Raw genomic sequence first — 17,573 nt, forward strand, 5'->3', positions numbered from 1 at the left:
CACTTTAAAACAATTTGGTTCCTCAGTTTCAATTCCGTTAAACGATTTGATCCCCAAATTAACAAAAAGGTCTTTCAGTTAACAGAATTAAAACCGAGGAACCATTAATTAGATTTTTAAAAGAAGAGATACCAAACTGTTAGTTATGATATATCTCATGAATCTCAATATATAGTTTGCTCAAAAAGAATTAACACATTAATCCAAATTCAAATTATCATTGTTCATGTGATAATGGAAACGACAACTGAATACACGTGTAGTGATTCCGTCCAAAAAATGACCTATTAAATCAAATCCGTGAAGTATAGGTTTAAAGAGGATCATATAAATAAAACGATAAAGTATAGGAGACTCAAGATAGGTTTGCCGTTTTATTTATTTATTGCTCTAAAAGGACAAAATTGAAGGTTTTTTTTGTTGACGAGGGAACTTCTGGAGGGAACTGACCATCCTTTTGGTGTGGAACCCTACCATCTAATAAACTCTTAAAAAAGTTAGTTTTGACATCTCACCGCCCAAGCCTTTCATTTAATATGAGTCATTGACAACTCGTCCAAGTACTTCCAACAAGTCTCGGAATTGATGATCTTAATTTCCTCTTGTTGTCCACATTTAAAACTAACTGAGCCAACCCGTCATGCAATTTTGAGCAATTTGCAGGATTATATGTTCATAATTCATCAGCAACTTAAACACCATATAGTTACTAGGCTAAGGAATCAAGAAGAATAGAATAAAGAAGATATAGTCAAACACTAATTAACTCAATCAAGATTCAAATAATCTATCATTACTTAACAAATTAACTTACATTAACAGATCGAAGAAGAAGAAGAAGAAGACATATCCAAATGTGAACTACCCATCGGAATTCTGCTGTTTTTAGACCAAAGCCAAATCTTAGACACAGACAAGCTATCTCTTCTCGTCCTACCTCTGCACAACACATTATCATGCGACAAAGCTACCTGCAAATCTGAATCACCCACCACATACTCAGCTCTCCCCATTGAGTAACATCTTCTCCCGTCCAACTTTCTTCTAATCTCTTCTTCACTCCCAATTATAACCTCCCCTTCATTTACACCCCTAAACTTTCCAAGTCTTACAGAAAACACCATCTTCTTTTCACCTTCCTCTTCCTTACCATCTCCATGATCACCAGACAGCCCATTAGCCACTTCTCTCAAAGAATCAAAATTCACCAACGGGTTAAGACCGGAGCTCAAAAGGGTAGCTCTACAAAGAGGGCAAGTAGAATTCGACAGAAGCCACGTGTAAATACAGTCAATATGAAATGCATGGCTACACGTAGGAAGCAATCTTAGTCTATCTTTGTCTGAGAATTCACACAAACAAACGGCGCAATCGAACGGCTCTCGTAATCCCATGATGTCTTTGTAGTGAAAAACAGGTAATGCGTCGATGAAAGCTTGGTCTAGACCGGAATCATGCTGGCGAAAAAGCTGTTGAAGCTGGCGTTGAAGAGACTGAGACCTTGTGGTTTCTGGGTATCTATTGGAGTGATAAATTGCTGAGAAATGCGATCTTTTCATGAAACATCTGACGAGCAAATGAACAACACCGGAGATGAAGAAGATAACGGCTAGAATTATGATTACCAACAGAATTGCAGGACTGATCTTGTTAAAAGATGATGATGATGGTGTTGAATTTGAAGGAGGTGGGTTTATGAAAAAACTATCTTTTTGGTTGATTTCGTATAGAATTCTACTCATTGCTGCAGGTGTGTGTGTGTTCAAGATTCAATCTTTCATATAAATGTTGTGTTGTAAGTTCAGACAGAAACTTTATAGTATTTGATGAAAAAAGTGAAGGGATCAAGCTAATATAGGATTAGCAAGCTAAGAATCAATTCTTGCTAAGGAATTGAGTGTGCAGTGAGCAAATTCTTGATTCTAAAGATGAGGGGATTAAGATTAAGAGATAAAGAAAAGGAAACTTTTTTTTTTTAAAGTCTTTCTGTTCTAGTCTAACTAGAAAGATGGAAGCTTTATAAGTTGCAAGATTTAAGAAAGAGAAAAGACTCCAAATTTATGTGAAATATTTTCCATTTGCCATCTTACCTTTTGTTTGTTTGGTTGAATTCTAATCTACAGTTCATTTGATTTGTAAATGAATGTTTATATAATCAGTTTTATAAAATAAAAAATATAATTTTTTTATTAATTCATCAAATTAAATTATATTTAGAGTAAAGGATCATAAAATGATTTTATACAAATTAAACTAAATATATTTTAATAATTTAGTCCATGAATATTAAAAGCAAGACAAATTATATTTTACTTTTATATTTCTAAAGCGCATTAATTAAAAAGATACTAAAACAAACAATTGCCGAAATCGCACACTCACAATTTTGACAGAATTATAAAAAGGCCATTATGCCACCTTGTGCTCCCTCTTCTCCATGAAGTACCATTCCGCCTCCTCAATTGCATCAAATATAACGCTTTGCAATTAGATCATTCGGTGGTACGTTTAGATGAATTGTTGAATATGGAGTTTTTACATTTTTGTTTAGCAAATTAGTTTATAAATCTACAATATATTTTTAATTTTTCATTTTGTAATTATTTTTAGAGATGTAAAGAGTATTGTGTCCATTTGGTTAGATTTAATTATAAATCTAATTTTTGTTTCATATTTAATATATCATTTTTGAATGGCATCTTAGGTATATGGGTTATAGTTGATTTATCACCAATGATATTCTATCTTTCTTTCTTTTATCATCAATGAAGCAATCTTATGCAAAATGCTCATTTTGTGGGTGTTTTTGTTCAAAGTCTATAACTTTACTTTATTTGATATTTCGTACCAAGTTGAAACTCATTAAGAACATGAAGACTCTTATTTAAGCCTACTCTTGTCCCTCATCCATAGTTCAAATGAATATGATTAAAGATGAAAAATGGGAAATGATTGAGAGGTGCACTATTACTTAAAATTTGATTATCCACAGGAGATTGTGTGGCTTCTTTTCTCATCAACACTAATGCCTATGAAAATGATTACCCTCTTAATCATTGTTTGGGTATAGTAGCCGGCTAATCACGGACAACCTCCACCAATCTTGGCAACATGGACTACTATTTAACGGTTTTAAAGGAGTCCAAAAAAGTGATAATATGAGTTTTTGAAGAATCAATGGAAAGTCGGTCTAATTTAATTCTTCACTAGAATTTTTGATTCAACCACTGTAAACTAAAAAAGATATACTAAATGATTAATCGGTCAAAGGCCGATTCTCATAAATTTAATTATAATTTATTTATTTTTAAACTATAAAAGTCATATATAAAATTTAACAACTTTTTAGAATTTTGTGTATACAATCTTTATGTATATATTGTTATTTCGATGGTTCAACCAGTGATTGGACCGATTGAACTGTAATCAATGGACATACCGATATAACTTTTAAAATATTCGATAATATTATACTCTCAATGTCCTACTTTAAAAAGAATTTTTTTAAAATAAATTGCTATTGTTTTGAATTTATACAACAATTATTACATAAGAAAATGAAAATAAATTATGTTTTCAAAAAATGTACATAAAATATAATAAAGAATTTAATGTGATAGATGGAGTAATCAAATATCTCACATGACCAAAAAATTGTCAAATATGAGTCACCTAATTATGCATGCTTCCACTTAAAAATATTCTATTAATGCACACCAAACCAACTTGATTAACTAGATTCTCTAATCAATTCAATAAACGAGTCTAACTTAATGGGTACAACTCTCAATCTAATCAAACTAAATTTTGCAGAAACAAAAACAAAACCTAATGGTAGGTCACTCACATGCACTTTTCCCTCAGAGGCATGGCACTAATTAAGTTGACTGAGCCCACTCGAGCAGGTTGATAATGACTCACCATATCATTATTTTGACAATTTTATTTATGATGATTCATTTTTACATCTTCAACTCCAACCAAACAAACTACTCTTGTAAGGTAGCACGGACACAGGAAATGGGATACTTAATTGGACACGGTGAAACAGTGTTATTTTAAAATTTTCTATGTAGAAAATGAAGTTTCGTGTCCGAAACGTTTCCGAAACGGAACACGTCGATCGAATGAAGTGTCCATATTAGCCTTGTTTGATTCTATCCATTTCTGAAGGTTCTTACATGACACAAATCATGGGAACAGATTACAAATTTGGGTGTTTCTGAAATTATATGTTTTGTCTTAAGGTTCTGATTGTTCACGAGCTAATTTGCAGACTTTGGTCTTACATGTCAACAGCGAAAAATACAAATATTAGTTTGGTTTGTCCCGTTATGAAATTCAGATCCATTCATTACTCAATGTAGCCAGTTGTGAATTCAGACAATACTGCAAGCTTTAGTTATTTTCTTACCTCTTTTAGTTTTGTTCTTATGTGTAATTCAATTCAGTTGCAATACGACAAGATGTTTCGACTTTTACCATGTTACTACTTCACACAAACTATAGAGTTACTGTTACAGATGCTCCATGCAGATTTTATGCTATTTCTTTACCTATATTTACTAATTTACAATCAAATCCTTAATAAATTACTAGGAAATAGGGGTGAGCAAAATTTTGAACCGACCGAATTGATAATTTTAGTCGATTTTCTTTGTTATTTTAAAATTTAAATTAATCGAACTGGGTGGATATTTAATTTATATTAAAACAAAATTAATCGAACTGACCGAATATTTAACTTATATTAATTTTTTTTACTTTTTTTTTATTTTTTTAATTTATCATTTTAACCGAACAAACCAAAATTTTCAAAAAAAAAAAACAGTTTGGCTGAATTTTTTTTGGCTGGTTTCGGTTTTGAGCTTGGGGTAATGATCTGATCGGTTTGGAGGATTTTGGTTCCGTTTTAACCGAACCAGCCGAATACTCACCCCTGCTAGGAAATTGACAACCTGAAAATGTCTTAAAAGATGAAAATTTTGTCAATAGTTATAGATAAATGCATAATTCATATAAATCTTTAAAGAACAAAGGGTCAACGTGCCCCCTAAATTTGTGTCACGGGGTCATCTAACCCAATTTATACTTTTTTGAGCAACTAACCCCAAAACTCTTTATTTTCGGGTCAAGTAACCCCATAATTGTATTTTCAAAACGCGTAAAATATAAATCGGAGGTGAGGGATGCAAAAAATTAATTAGATACTTCCCTAATTGTTACGATATAATTATCCTAAATCTGTTTTTTAAAATAAAAATAAAAATTATGGGTTATTTGACCCAAAAATGAAGAGTTTTGGGGTTAGTTGCTCAAAAAAGTATAAATTGGGCTAGATGACCCCGTGTCACAAGTTTAGGGGGCGCGTTGACCCTTTGTATAATCTTTAAATCAATATTTTTGACTTGATATATTATAAACCCGTAATTCTAATCCAATCAAATTTTGGCTGTATTGCTCCATGTAAATTTTGATTGTTGTTAGAATTATATATATAGGCAGTAGGATGCAAATGACTTCATGTAATAAACAATACATTAACATTAAAATTTGTGGATTGTGTTGATAATAATACAATATTTAAAAAGTAACAAATTATGTAAGGAAACAAATATGTTTCAATAGGGTTTCAGACAAATTTTTAACTGGTTCATTTCACCCTTCAACTTAACACAAAAGATCAAAAGAGTCTAAACTCGTAATTTTGAATAAAAACACCTGCAACTTGTCAAATTTGAGTCAGTGACCTTTGACCATCAAAACCGACGTCAGATGTGATATTTTCTTTTCCAAAACCACGAACTTAGACTCTTTCGACCTTTTGTGCCAAGTTAGAGGGGTGAAAATGAACCTTTTCTTGGGCAAATTTGCTGAAATAATCTTATTGCAAATGTGTTGCAATCATGGTTCAGAGATTATAGATCTCTCTTCATCCTCTTTTATTGAATTAATCATCACAACTATTTGAGCTGTGGTTGGTCTTTCAGTTGGAGAAGGACTAATGCATTTCAATGCAACCTGCAACAGGTTAACCATTCTCTCTTCACTTGCACCTTCTGACATTAAAGCCTTGTCAAAAACTTCGACAGTCCATTCTTCACTAACCACTGAGTGAACCCATTTTGCCAAATCAAACCCATTATTTTGAACCACTTTTCCTGTCAGAAGCTCCAGAAGAATCACACCAAAACCGTACACATCAGCCTCGAAGGCAGCGTGAAGCCGGTCTTTGGTTCGAGCATTGTGTTTGTAACTATCAGTTTTAGATGGGGCTAACTGATCCTGGTTTTCAATTTCCATTAGACCATATTCACTAATGCAGGGTTCCATATTCAGATTGAATAAAATGTTGGTGGATTTCAGGTTTCCATGAGCAATCCTGTCTTCGCGAAATTCCTGATGAACGAATGCTAATGTCTCCGCGATTATGGTTGCCACGGTCAACCTGCTTCCCCAGTCGAATACTTTTCCATATTGGGATCCTGAAATGCAAATTAGCACTGAATTATAAAGGAAATGTCACTGAATAGTATCTTGCAAGAAAACTTTCCGACTCTTACATTTAGGCATTTTTGAAAATACTTATGAAATTCTGAAACTGGAATTTTTAGTTTAAGAGTTTCTGTTGCCGTGCTACAAAGGTAGCGAATGATATTACAAGTTAAAGAGTATTTAGGATTTAGCATATACCATGAAGAAGCTTGAAGAGACTGCCATTCTGATGAAATTCATAAACCAGAAGCTTCTCTTGTTTCGAGCAATAAAAAGCGACTGGAGATAAAAGTTTCGGATGCTTCACTTGATGTATCCTCTGCATCCTGTTGTCGAAAACTTCCTTAGAAATGCCCCAATCCCTGATTCTCTTCACTGTCAGGATCACCCCATCATTAAGCAAAACCTTGTACAAGCTTCCATGCTTTCCTTTTCCAAGCAACTCGGCTGGAGCTCGAAGCAAGTCTTCAAATTTCAACTCCTTCACTAAAGGACTTGTAAGAACCACTAGTGACGATGAAGGCATTCCGCTTTCTGCTGATGTTATTGAGTATTCTGATCTATTTCTGGTCGTCTTGGATTCACCACTACTCGTCTCGGTTGATGTCTCTTTAGATTCGGTTTTTTCTTTTTCCGACTTCTTTTTGCTAATTAATTTTAAAACAATAAGTGACAGAACAGCCAGGACAAGAATTATGTATCCTGAATAGATAAGGAACCTATTTTTTGATGAATGCTTCGACTTTGTTCCTGTCTGAGGAGGAGCTGCTGGTGGACACGAATTTGGTAATGGGTTTCCGCATAATCCAGGATTACCAGAAAAGCTGTCGGAAATGAACTTGCTTTTGACATCAGGAATTGGTCCGCTGAAATAGTTGTTAGCCACATTGAATTCCTGAAGATTGGAAAAATGAAATTCTGGAATTTCCCCACTTAGACGATTGTTTTCAGCAAGAAAGGATATGAGGCCTGAAATCCGAGACAGGCCGATAATTTGACCTGACAAGCTATTGTTGGAAATTTGAAGCCTTTTCAAGTTACCAAGCTGGGAAAGAGATTCAGGAATATCTCCAGATAACTTGTTCCCATTCAGAAACAAGTGAGTTAAGCGTCTGCAATTTCTAATCTCTTCAGGTATCGAGCCAGAAATGCCATTTCGGTTCAAACTCAAGACAGTAAGAGACTGCGCTGAGCATACGGAACTGGCATCAAAATTTCCCGTAAAATTGAAATCTTCAAGAACTATTTTCTTTACTGCCTGTGACTTGGAATCACAGCTCACACCGGACCATGCGGCACTGCAAGGGTCAGAAGTTTCGTTCCATCCCCATTTCGGGTCATTCTGTATCTTTCCTCCTGAAAGATTCTGCATGAATCGCACTAAGGACCGCCTTACATTTTCCTCTTCTGAATTCGCCATTGGAACAATAAGAACGATCAAAGCAAGCATTACCCAGATAGAAAATTGAACTCGACTCATTTTACCAATAACTAACCGATAATTCCCCGAAAATCGCTCCATCTTATATGTCGGTTCGAGTTGTGAAATAATGAGAAAGTAAGAAAGATGAAATTATTAGCTCACACAAAATTCTGAATGCCAATTGGCTGAATTTACAAAGGAAGATTTGTAATGCCATTGCTGTATTTGTCGACAAGGACTTACAGAAATCTGCCAAAAGGCCTAATACAACATGTTCAAATTTGGCCGGCAGCCTTTGAACAATTCATGATATAGCGTTGGCATGTCATTTTCAGTTCGGCTGCTCACACTAAACAACAATGTTTAATGATTCAATTAATGGTTAATTAATTCTTGGTCATGTTATTCTGTAGGATACAGTGTAATAAGTCTGCTAACCATAATCCAAAATCTTTCTTGTCAATTTCTGTTGAAGATGTATTTGCAGATTTTGGCAAAAACGTTTTGAGAACTACGATTCAACATTTCGTTTTCGTTTATATAAAGCGCAAATAATCTAGCAGATGTCTGATTAACTAGATACTTTTCATCCATTTCAAAATAACATTAGTCATCCATTCAAATCAACAAATAATTTCTAACAATTCTAACTATTTTCCTATACTGGGAAAAAGAAATGCTTACAACAACATAATCTTACAAGCAAATGAAAGGTAGCTGCATAACTAATATTGTACCGATAATGTTAACAAGTGGAACATAATCTATGGTTTCTTGCCTGAAGTTCTTTACGGGTCTACATGTCCAGCAAAATCATCATCGCTTGATCCGCTTTCTTCATCACTGGCCTCCTCCTCGTCACTCAGCTCTTCAGCTGTAGAGTTCATGATATTTCCCTTCTTCGCGTATTTATCACGGTACTCTGTCAACATAAATTAAGTCAAAGTAAATGTATCGATCAAAATAACATATATTGCAACACCGCTTCTAGAATTCTAAATAAATTTTAGACGCGTTAAGGAGCTTCCACCACACATAAACACTATGGACTCGTAAAATTTTCCATATACAAGTCGAAAATGCAGTATCTGTCTTTCCCTTGGAAAAATATAATGACACAAGGTCACAGTGATTCTGCATAAGTTTTCACCTTTTACTTTTTCATCATACTGTTCTCGATTCTTCATCATTAATGAAGCTGCATCACCATTGAGTGGATCGGAAGGATTTGGATAAAGCAACAGCTGAGGCAAAAATACTTCAAAAATATTCAAAAGATCTGCAAACATAGTAATGATCATAAATCTGAGAAACCTCGTATTGAAAAATTTACCCCAAGAGAAACATTAAGGGGAAAAACAAACAAACAAGTTCATATATTTAATTAAGATTATCAAGGGCAAAGTGAGAAATATTTAAAAGAGAGGCAAAAAATTTACATATGTCGCAAAAACGGGCAGTACATTATACAAAAAAGAAGTTATATAGTATGCAAAAAATAGTTAAATACATAAAATAAGAGTTAAAAAAGCGAAAGGCACCCATGAAGATAATGATGTATGTACCATAAAATAGCTTACTTAAGCATGTGTAATTGAAAATTACCAAACATCGGACTCCATGACTGGTTGATAACATCCAAGCATACAGAACCAGAACTGTAATCAATGAACAGACTGTAAAACTGAGCTGCATTAACCAAAAATATAAGGACAACAAATGATGCAAAGTGCTTCGAACAAAGTGTTATTGCTTTCTAAAATTGCATACTTCTAAGACTATTTATCCATCCCTCTTGACCAACCCCGGAGACAGGTGATCAAAACTTCATAACACAGGTGACAACATAAAATAGGAATGATTTTGAAACCACAAGTTGCTTACAGTTCATCAACATTGGGGTGGTATATCTTGTTCACAAACCCAATAGATGGAGACTTATATGGATAAGCATCAGGAAGTTCAACTCGGATTTTCCAGATTCCACCTTCATAAACGCCTGCAAGCATCATAGACAGGAAGTTCATTATTAAAGGTATAATGAAGAGATATCTTATTGGATGATGCGAAGTTGCATACTGAATGTATGTAAGAGGAAGAATATAGAGTGGTGAGAAGACATAAAGCGAGAGAAGGGACATTACTTTCTTTAGGACCATGAAACTCCACATTAAATTCATTCAGCCCATCATTTATTGTCTCCACATTGTAATCACTCATCATCCTGGATAGCATGGAGCAACGAGTAAGAACTGCATAGTAAAAGACCACTACCAATAACTTCAGCGTATAAGCAAAATGTATAGAAAGCATGTTATTCTACAAAGGAGTACCATATCCATAAAATTATTAACTTGAGCAACTTGATATCCCCAAAAATACAAATATAAATATGTAAGGTGCAAAACAATATATTCCCAAAACCAAAGTTCAATGTCTTTGCTGCCAACCAAAAGAACTTCTCACACTTGCTATGGAAGAACATATAAGATAACAAAAAAAAAGGAAAAATAAATACTAAATTATAAGAGAAGAGGTGAGCATACTAACTAAGGAATTTTAAGAGAAGAGGTGAGCATACTAACTAAGGATCTGACCCGATTAGCCGCAAACATACCAATGATGAAGTGCTTAAATTTACTTTCAGATGGCCAAAATGAATCCTAAAAGACGCAATTTTCGAATTTCATAGATTCTTTGCTAAACCCCTTCTCATCCCTATGAGATAGTGAGCTCTTACGGAGTGTGAAAGTAACAAGTCTTCCTTTCATGCTTTTCCCCTCTGTAAGTTTAATCTGTTCAAGCCTTTGTCTTTCTTTTCGGTGTTAACCGTTCTCCTCACTAAGTATGAGAGCTCTAAAGTAGATTCTATACCCAAAAAGATACTATGCACATATCTACTCCTTATGGAGAATTTTTTTTATATAAATGTATAACTCGGAGATGCTACTAGTCTAAGCTGTGAGTGACACTGCCCTTCTTGCAGCCACTCATAAAACCATTTCTACTCTTAATAATCTTAATCGTGATTCTTCCAGAAGTCTTTGCATCAGTCCTAAAACCTAGTTTTGCGGTTACTCCATTAGTTTTAACCATGTTCCTGATAAAAAAGATTTGCTTGAGTTTATAAAGCTTAACTATGCATAGCTAACAATAAAATTTAAAGAACTATCAAGTTCAAAGCACCCACATTGGGTGTCTTAAAATCACTGAGATAAATTTGGTCTTAAAATTAATTCTGCACCTCCCTAACAAATATACAGTTTATCATTGCACAATGATCCATAAAAGAAATGGATATTGCAGAACGGAAGACAGAACTGGATAATCTAATACAAAAATGCCGAATACGAAAACAACAGTTAAAAACTTACAACTTCATGACATCCATCTCCCTCCTTTTGCTTGGAGACGACATTATATAATCCCCGAAAAGCTTACAAGCCTACTGTATATTACAAATTGAAGAAGTATCTGAGAAGTAAAATCAAAGAAATCAATCCACCTGGGTTGCATTCAATTAAAATACAAAAATCTTGCCACTTAAAATGGCTATGAAAACCAAAAGCATGAGCAACCTATGTTGGCTACCAAATTAGAAGCAAGAACAAACAAATCTGTTGATGAAAAAAAAAAGGTCCAGTAATGATACAAAAGGTTGCACATTTTAAATACATTTACAAAAAAAATTAAGTTACCAAAGATCAAACAACATGTTCTATAGGAAATAATGCAGAATGTAACAATTAAATCAAACAATCAGATTAATAAATACACAAATCATGGACCATCTACAAATTCAATATGTTCAAGCACCAGTTTTTATCACAAGTGAACAGAAATTTCCCAAGTTTTTTCTATTCAGTTTATTAAACTATAAAATTTACGATTCCAAAGTTTCAAGGATGTAATACACAACATTATAAATGCAGAAATTAAGGAATAAAATTGAAAAAAATGCACAAAGGTGAGAATGCTGTTGTAAAGATAAAACTGTGACATCGTACCTGTGGTGCTTAAATTTCCAAGAAAGTGTTGAGTTGAAAGGCGTTGAATATCTGATGAGGAAATGACGAGAAACAAACAGAAAATTTGTAAAAGAAGTTGTAGAGGACAGCAAAGAGATGAAAGGGGATGAGAAATAGGGGAGTTGAATGTCGGACATTTTCATGTCCACGTGTTGTAATGCACGACACTAGGATTGCAATATTTTTGCATGTGACCAATCATTATGTTTTCTTTTTTTTTTATTTCAACATAGATCATCATCATTACCTTTTTTATGTCTGAATTATTTGTAATTACAAGAAAATATCATCCCAATATTACAGCTAAATATGTGCTCCATTTATTATTATTATTATGCAATAATTTGTAGTATATATGTTTTTATTTTTATATTACATTTTAGTTATGTGTGCATTAAACTAAAATCTGATGATATTCAAAATACATATATAAGCCTGCACGATTTAATAGCTTCGACAGAATAAACACTTACAAACTGTTGATTTATTCAGAATAAAAATAAAATCAATACAAGCTATGAATAAAAATAGCTGAACTTAGCAAAACAACACATTATGTTGCCATTAAAGATGACCTTTACTACAAGAAAACAGGTATAATGAAAGTATACTAAGTTCAAAGAGTCAGAATCTGATTTAGAGGCTCAATTTGGCTTTGTCCAAGGGGTATCTCCGTAGTAATGAGCGGTGCCGACCATAAGTGCCACCGTAGCACCTTGGACGACCACCCTTGCTCTCATTAAAATCTGACCCAGATGAGAATTTCCTTGCCTGAAACTGAATAAACCAGCTGTGAGTACTCCTGCTGTTACGAGTGCACCTGCAATATATACCTACGTTAGTCGAAACTGTGGCCAAACTGAAACCTAGTCTCTGATTAGCAAAATGCCAATACTCAACTATGTTCAGAGCATGTAGCTTGAATTTCTGAGTTTTGACAGCTTAGCTCAAAAATCAACAAATGCAGCTTGAATTCTCGAAATGCATATTTACGTCAGCAGACTCTTTCCAAACTTGTTTTTTTACATACATTAGAGTATCTAACTAACTAAATTTTACAAGAGAATGTATGACACGACTTTAGATGCTCCTAAAAACCCAAAGGCGAATTCCAAATTTACTTTGTCTATTTTACCATGAGATGGAATAGCTAGTTAATTGTTATTCATCCAATGGTGGACGAAGTAATATTTACTTTCTAAAGAATAAAGTAACTGTAGAAGGCACCACATCCAAAATAATTTTGCACTAATCTATCTCCTAGTTTAAGTGTTTATCCTACAACTATACAATCCCCAGGAATCCAACAAAGCAATAGTCATCCAGATTTTCTACCACTGAGATGACGAAAGCAGAAAACAGGAAACGGAAAACAAATTTGGAACCTTTAAGGCTTTAACAATCAAGCTTAGATGCAATCAAACAAAATTCAAATGTATGAAACAAGAAGCTTATAGATCTATGAAGCATAAACTATACGTCTAAAAGAACTTGATCAGAAATTGTTCGAGACGAACAAAAGCAGTAATATTTGAGCAGCTTTAACCAGATTTATTTTGTAAAAAAACACATAGTCCTCAAAGTTTTTTCCTAAGACAACAGCGTTGTTATATTTTACCATGAAATCTCCTCGTAATACTCCGGAAAATGACTGATTAAACAGAAAAATTAATTACAGTATTCTTAATTAATTTATATCAAACATTAACAATTTTCCTAAAAGCACATGTCAAGGTTTTATTTCCACGACTATAAAGTATTAACTTATCCAAAATCTTTTACTTCATCTTCTTTCTGGCCTAATGGTGGGAACTAACAAGCTTACCCTTACCCAAAAACCAAAACCTTTGGTCTAGGTAGCACGGACACTTCATTCAATCAACGTTTCCCGTTCATTAACATGTCAGAAGCTAGGCGTTTCGGACACGAAACCTCATTTTTAACATTGAGAATCTTAAATTACCACAGTTTCGCCATGTCTGTGTCCAAGTGTCTCGTTTTCTCTGTGTCCGTGCTACCCAGCCTTTGGTTGCTTACTTCAGTACATTAATTCAAAACCTCCTAGGTATACTATGCAACTAAAAACATTGATGATAAAGTAAACTCCCATAGTAATACACTTGATATAATAAAACAAATCATAAGTTTTTGTTTCAAAAATAAAACAAGTTCCAATGTGGTTCAATTTCAAGGGAAGCAATGAATTTGGTTCCTCAATCAAATCTAAAATTTTCTTCAAACCCATTTTTCTCTAATCATAAAACCTAGAAAGCCACCACTTTGAAAGATTGAAGGGTTTTTTTTGGTTTGTTATCTACGAGATAATTAAAATGTTCCTAAAAAATAAATAATAAAACAACAAATAACAAATTGATCAATGTTGTTCACATTAAACAACCAATATGCAGAATATTTCAAACAAAAAACAAACAAATTGATGTAAAATTAAAAAGAAAAGGATTAAAGAGCAGTACCGATGGGTACAAGAGGATTCCTAACTCGGTTCTTCTCTTCAAAAAAATCTTCCAAATTGGGTTCGGATGTGCCCATCTTCTCAGTTTCTTAATATTTTATTTCAATTTTGTAAAATATTAAACAAATCAAATGAATCAGAGAATAGGCAAAACAAACAAGCAGATGAAAAAGATGGTTTCTTTTCTTATGAATGTAAAATGCTATTGCAACTCGGTTTGGTTGGATCCAAATGGGAGCGGTTCGAATACCAGCTGGGTCATGGACTCATGGGCCTGCAGCTTCTGAATCGGAACTTTGTAAAAATATAATCATTTATCCAAATAATCACCACATTTTCAATAGTAAATAATAGAAATGAAAATTTAATAAAGATTAATTTTTTTAATAAAGATTAAAAATTTATATACTCATAGTATATATATATATATATATATATGAATTAATTGTTTTATATTTTAATATACAATAAAAAAATCAGTCATTAATATACCTTTATATATCTAAAAAATAATCAAAGTAGAAATTCGAAAGATACATTAAAAAATTAATTTTAACGAAGTTAACATTATTTTTCTTAATTCTTATATTTGTCCGAACGATCTGTTTTTCGGACAGAAGGATTAGTATCGTAAACTAAAGATTTAATTGCTTTAAAAATTACAAAATTTAATGTCTTTGATAAATTTAACATGAACTTTTAATTTTTGCAATGTCGGATACCAACATTTATATTTTTACAATTTGAAATGCCAAGTTTTCGTTAAAAATTGTTGACATGGACGCCAAAATGGTGTATATTACAGCATCCACGTCCATATTTTTAAACGAAAAATTACCGGGTGTTTTGAATTATAAAAGAATAATAGCTCGTTTTTTAAATTGTTAAAAAGTAAAAGTTCGTATTAAAATGACAAAACACAATAAAATTCATGGATTTTAGAGAAATTAAGCCTAAACTAAATTTATGGAAGTTTACTGCTTTGGGTGTAGAAGGAAAGGAAAATATATGTAGCCAATCAAATCCAAATATATGAGATTATTTAGCATTTTATTGGATAGTTAATCTTGAAATCAAAAAGGAAATCCTTAAACATGTAGACATCCGAGTTGTATAAGGATTAAAAGAGTATGAACCGCCTTCGGTTTTAGCAGACGTATTGGGACTTGCTCGGTTCTCCAAGCTGAGCTGTGGGGCGTTTTGGATGGTTTAGAAATTGCTTGGAGCAAAGGCTATAGACATATCGTTTTGGAGATGGATAGCAAGATCGCTGCCGAAGCTCTCATCAAGCAAAATGTTAGCATCAACGCTAACACCTATCTCCTGGGTAATATCAGAATCATCTTGAAGCGGAATTGGCATGTTGAAATTCGTCACACATACAGAGAAGGGAACCGTTGTGCGGATGGGATGGCTAACCTTGGGTTTTCTCATGATCTTGGCCTCGTCACCTATGTTTCAAGCCCTGACTACATCTCTAGAATTGTCACAGATGATATTTTGGGAGTTTCTCTCCCTCGTATGAGTAGAAATACTTAGTTTTCTGGCCTTGGCCAGCCCCTTGTATCAAAAAAAAAAAAAAGAGTATGAACCGCCTCACTTACCCCTAGTCTATAAATACAACTGAGTCTCAAGCCATCCATCAATTTGCTTTCATTCGCTAATTACGTTTCTAAATCATAGAGCAAAGTGTAGTGAAGAGTTCGAGAATCAAAAGATGGTTTACAGCGGAAGAAGCTATGAGACTGAGAAAGATCTCATAAATTTGTTCGAAGTTGCATTGTTTGCGTCAAAAGGAGCCGGCAAAAGAGATGAACGTCGATGCCGCCGTGCACTAACTCGCATAAAGGAGTACCCTCATCATCATATTTCTGCCCAGTTTCTTCTCCGCAACAAAATCGCCACAGGCATTATGTCAATGAGATCACACCCTTGCCACAAAATCCAGAGGCTATCTCGTCAGATAGTTTCAATGTGGAAGACCAAGTTTTCTCACGAACCAACTCCCACAGCCGAGAAACCTTCTAAATTTCAGAACAGCGGAACCAGCAAGAAAGTTCCAACGTGCAACAGTTCCGCCAGGGACAATTTAACGAAAGAAATATTAAAGGGTTTACGCATGGTGCTTCAGGAAACAAATAATATCCCTACTCCATGTGATCCGGTGAGAGTTGCTGCTTCTTTGGAGTCTGAATTGTTTCTTAAGTGGGGAGTCTTGAGTAATGGAAACCGTAATAAATACAATTCAGTCTTGTCCAAACTCAAAGATCCGAAGAACTCAGATTTTCGGACAAGAATTCTGATCGGGGAAATTAGTCCTGAGAGAGTAGTTTTCTTGAGCACGCTTGAGATAGCCGGTGATCTCCGGGAAGCCCGCCATCGAGCTCAAGTACTGAAGAAGGATCATCTCTTTCAATTCGACTGCTGATTTCGTAGTCAATTCTATATTCTTACTTGTCAGTCAAGTTAAATTCAAGCCCTATTGTAATAGATAGTTGATTAATCTGGTAACTGTTTAATTGAATAGTAACGGATAGTTGATTAATGTGTTAGTTTTTTCAATTGAAGTGTAATGAATAGTTTGATTAATCTGATAGTTTTGTCAATCGAATTATTATTTTTACTTGGTTAAAAAGCAATTGACAAAAAATACCAGATACAAAAAATCTCTTGAAAAATTTAACTGAGTGTTCTATATTATCACTTTGACTCATTGATATCCTATAGCTTTGTTACTTTGTATTTTTGTCTTCATTCGGTATTTACTTTTGCATAAAGTGTTCTGATCTGCAATATTCCCCATAGATGAAAGTTATGTCTGCTCTTGGTTTTGATTTGAGATATATGAAGTGCTGAATTACTGGTGCATTCTTTATTTGACTTAGCTTTGCCTGACAATTTAATATAAGTTTCATCTCTGCAGAAGCCAATGAAAGTTAACTGGTCACTTTTATATATTCTCACAAGGTAAAGTGGCAGTAACATGTCTGGTCATAGGATTATTGCAGCTTTCTACTAAGCTCTTAAGGTTCTTCACTTGCTTGCCATGGAAATCAAGAGCCTAGCTATAGGCACACACAAACGAAATAGAAAGATATTAATACAACAGGTGCTTAAACTAATTCAGCCATTACTGCAGACTCTATTTGTCACA

The 17,573-nt window shown here is 33.8% G+C and overlaps 5 protein-coding genes across 8 annotated transcripts; 1 reads left to right on the top strand and 4 right to left on the bottom strand.

The window, feature by feature from the left end:
* Positions 1 to 762: 762 nt before the first annotated feature.
* On the bottom strand, positions 763 to 2,026 carry LOC126673851 (RING-H2 finger protein ATL46-like). The gene has a single exon (XM_050368158.2). It carries the CDS (start codon positions 1,740 to 1,742, stop codon positions 816 to 818), a length of 927 nt encoding a protein of 308 aa, XP_050224115.1. The 5' UTR covers positions 1,743 to 2,026; the 3' UTR covers positions 763 to 815.
* Positions 2,027 to 5,607: 3,581 nt separating this feature from the next.
* On the bottom strand, positions 5,608 to 7,975 carry LOC126673850 (probable inactive receptor kinase At2g26730). Its single transcript, XM_050368157.2, has 2 exons — positions 6,694 to 7,975; positions 5,608 to 6,485 (listed from the first exon to the last, which is right to left on the bottom strand). Exons 1-2 carry the CDS (start codon positions 7,973 to 7,975, stop codon positions 5,905 to 5,907), a joined length of 1,863 nt encoding a protein of 620 aa, XP_050224114.1. The 3' UTR covers positions 5,608 to 5,904.
* Positions 7,976 to 8,488: 513 nt separating this feature from the next.
* LOC126673852 (ubiquitin-conjugating enzyme E2 4-like) lies at positions 8,489 to 12,135 on the bottom strand. Of its 4 annotated transcripts, none has more exons than XM_050368160.2 (7): positions 11,926 to 12,135; positions 11,293 to 11,366; positions 10,063 to 10,142; positions 9,803 to 9,917; positions 9,524 to 9,594; positions 9,069 to 9,197; positions 8,489 to 8,840 (listed from the first exon to the last, which is right to left on the bottom strand). In XM_050368160.2, exons 2-7 carry the CDS (start codon positions 11,334 to 11,336, stop codon positions 8,707 to 8,709), a joined length of 573 nt encoding a protein of 190 aa, XP_050224117.1. In that variant the 5' UTR covers positions 11,337 to 11,366; positions 11,926 to 12,135; the 3' UTR covers positions 8,489 to 8,706. The 4 variants fall into 4 exon arrangements, with proteins under 4 accessions (XP_050224117.1, XP_050224116.1, XP_050224118.1 ...); XM_050368159.2 differs by having other exon boundaries at positions 11,293 to 11,392; positions 11,926 to 12,133; XM_050368161.2 differs by having other exon boundaries at positions 9,524 to 9,576; positions 11,293 to 11,392; positions 11,926 to 12,128.
* Positions 12,136 to 12,368: 233 nt separating this feature from the next.
* Positions 12,369 to 14,606, bottom strand: LOC126673853 (RING-H2 finger protein ATL48-like). The gene is made up of 2 exons (XM_050368163.2): positions 14,421 to 14,606; positions 12,369 to 12,766 (listed from the first exon to the last, which is right to left on the bottom strand). Exons 1-2 carry the CDS (start codon positions 14,494 to 14,496, stop codon positions 12,591 to 12,593), a joined length of 252 nt encoding a protein of 83 aa, XP_050224120.1. The 5' UTR covers positions 14,497 to 14,606; the 3' UTR covers positions 12,369 to 12,590.
* A 1,530-nt stretch (positions 14,607 to 16,136) lies between these two features.
* LOC126672898 (transcription elongation factor TFIIS-like) lies at positions 16,137 to 17,484 on the top strand. The gene is made up of 2 exons (XM_050366849.1): positions 16,137 to 16,808; positions 17,428 to 17,484. The coding sequence occupies exons 1-2, from the start codon at positions 16,137 to 16,139 to the stop codon at positions 17,482 to 17,484; spliced, it is 729 nt and encodes a 242-aa protein (XP_050222806.1).
* Positions 17,485 to 17,573: the final 89 nt, after the last annotated feature.

Source organism: Mercurialis annua, linkage group LG3, assembly GCF_937616625.2.
Source record: "Mercurialis annua linkage group LG3, ddMerAnnu1.2, whole genome shotgun sequence".
Taxonomy (NCBI): Eukaryota; Viridiplantae; Streptophyta; class Magnoliopsida; order Malpighiales; family Euphorbiaceae; genus Mercurialis; species Mercurialis annua.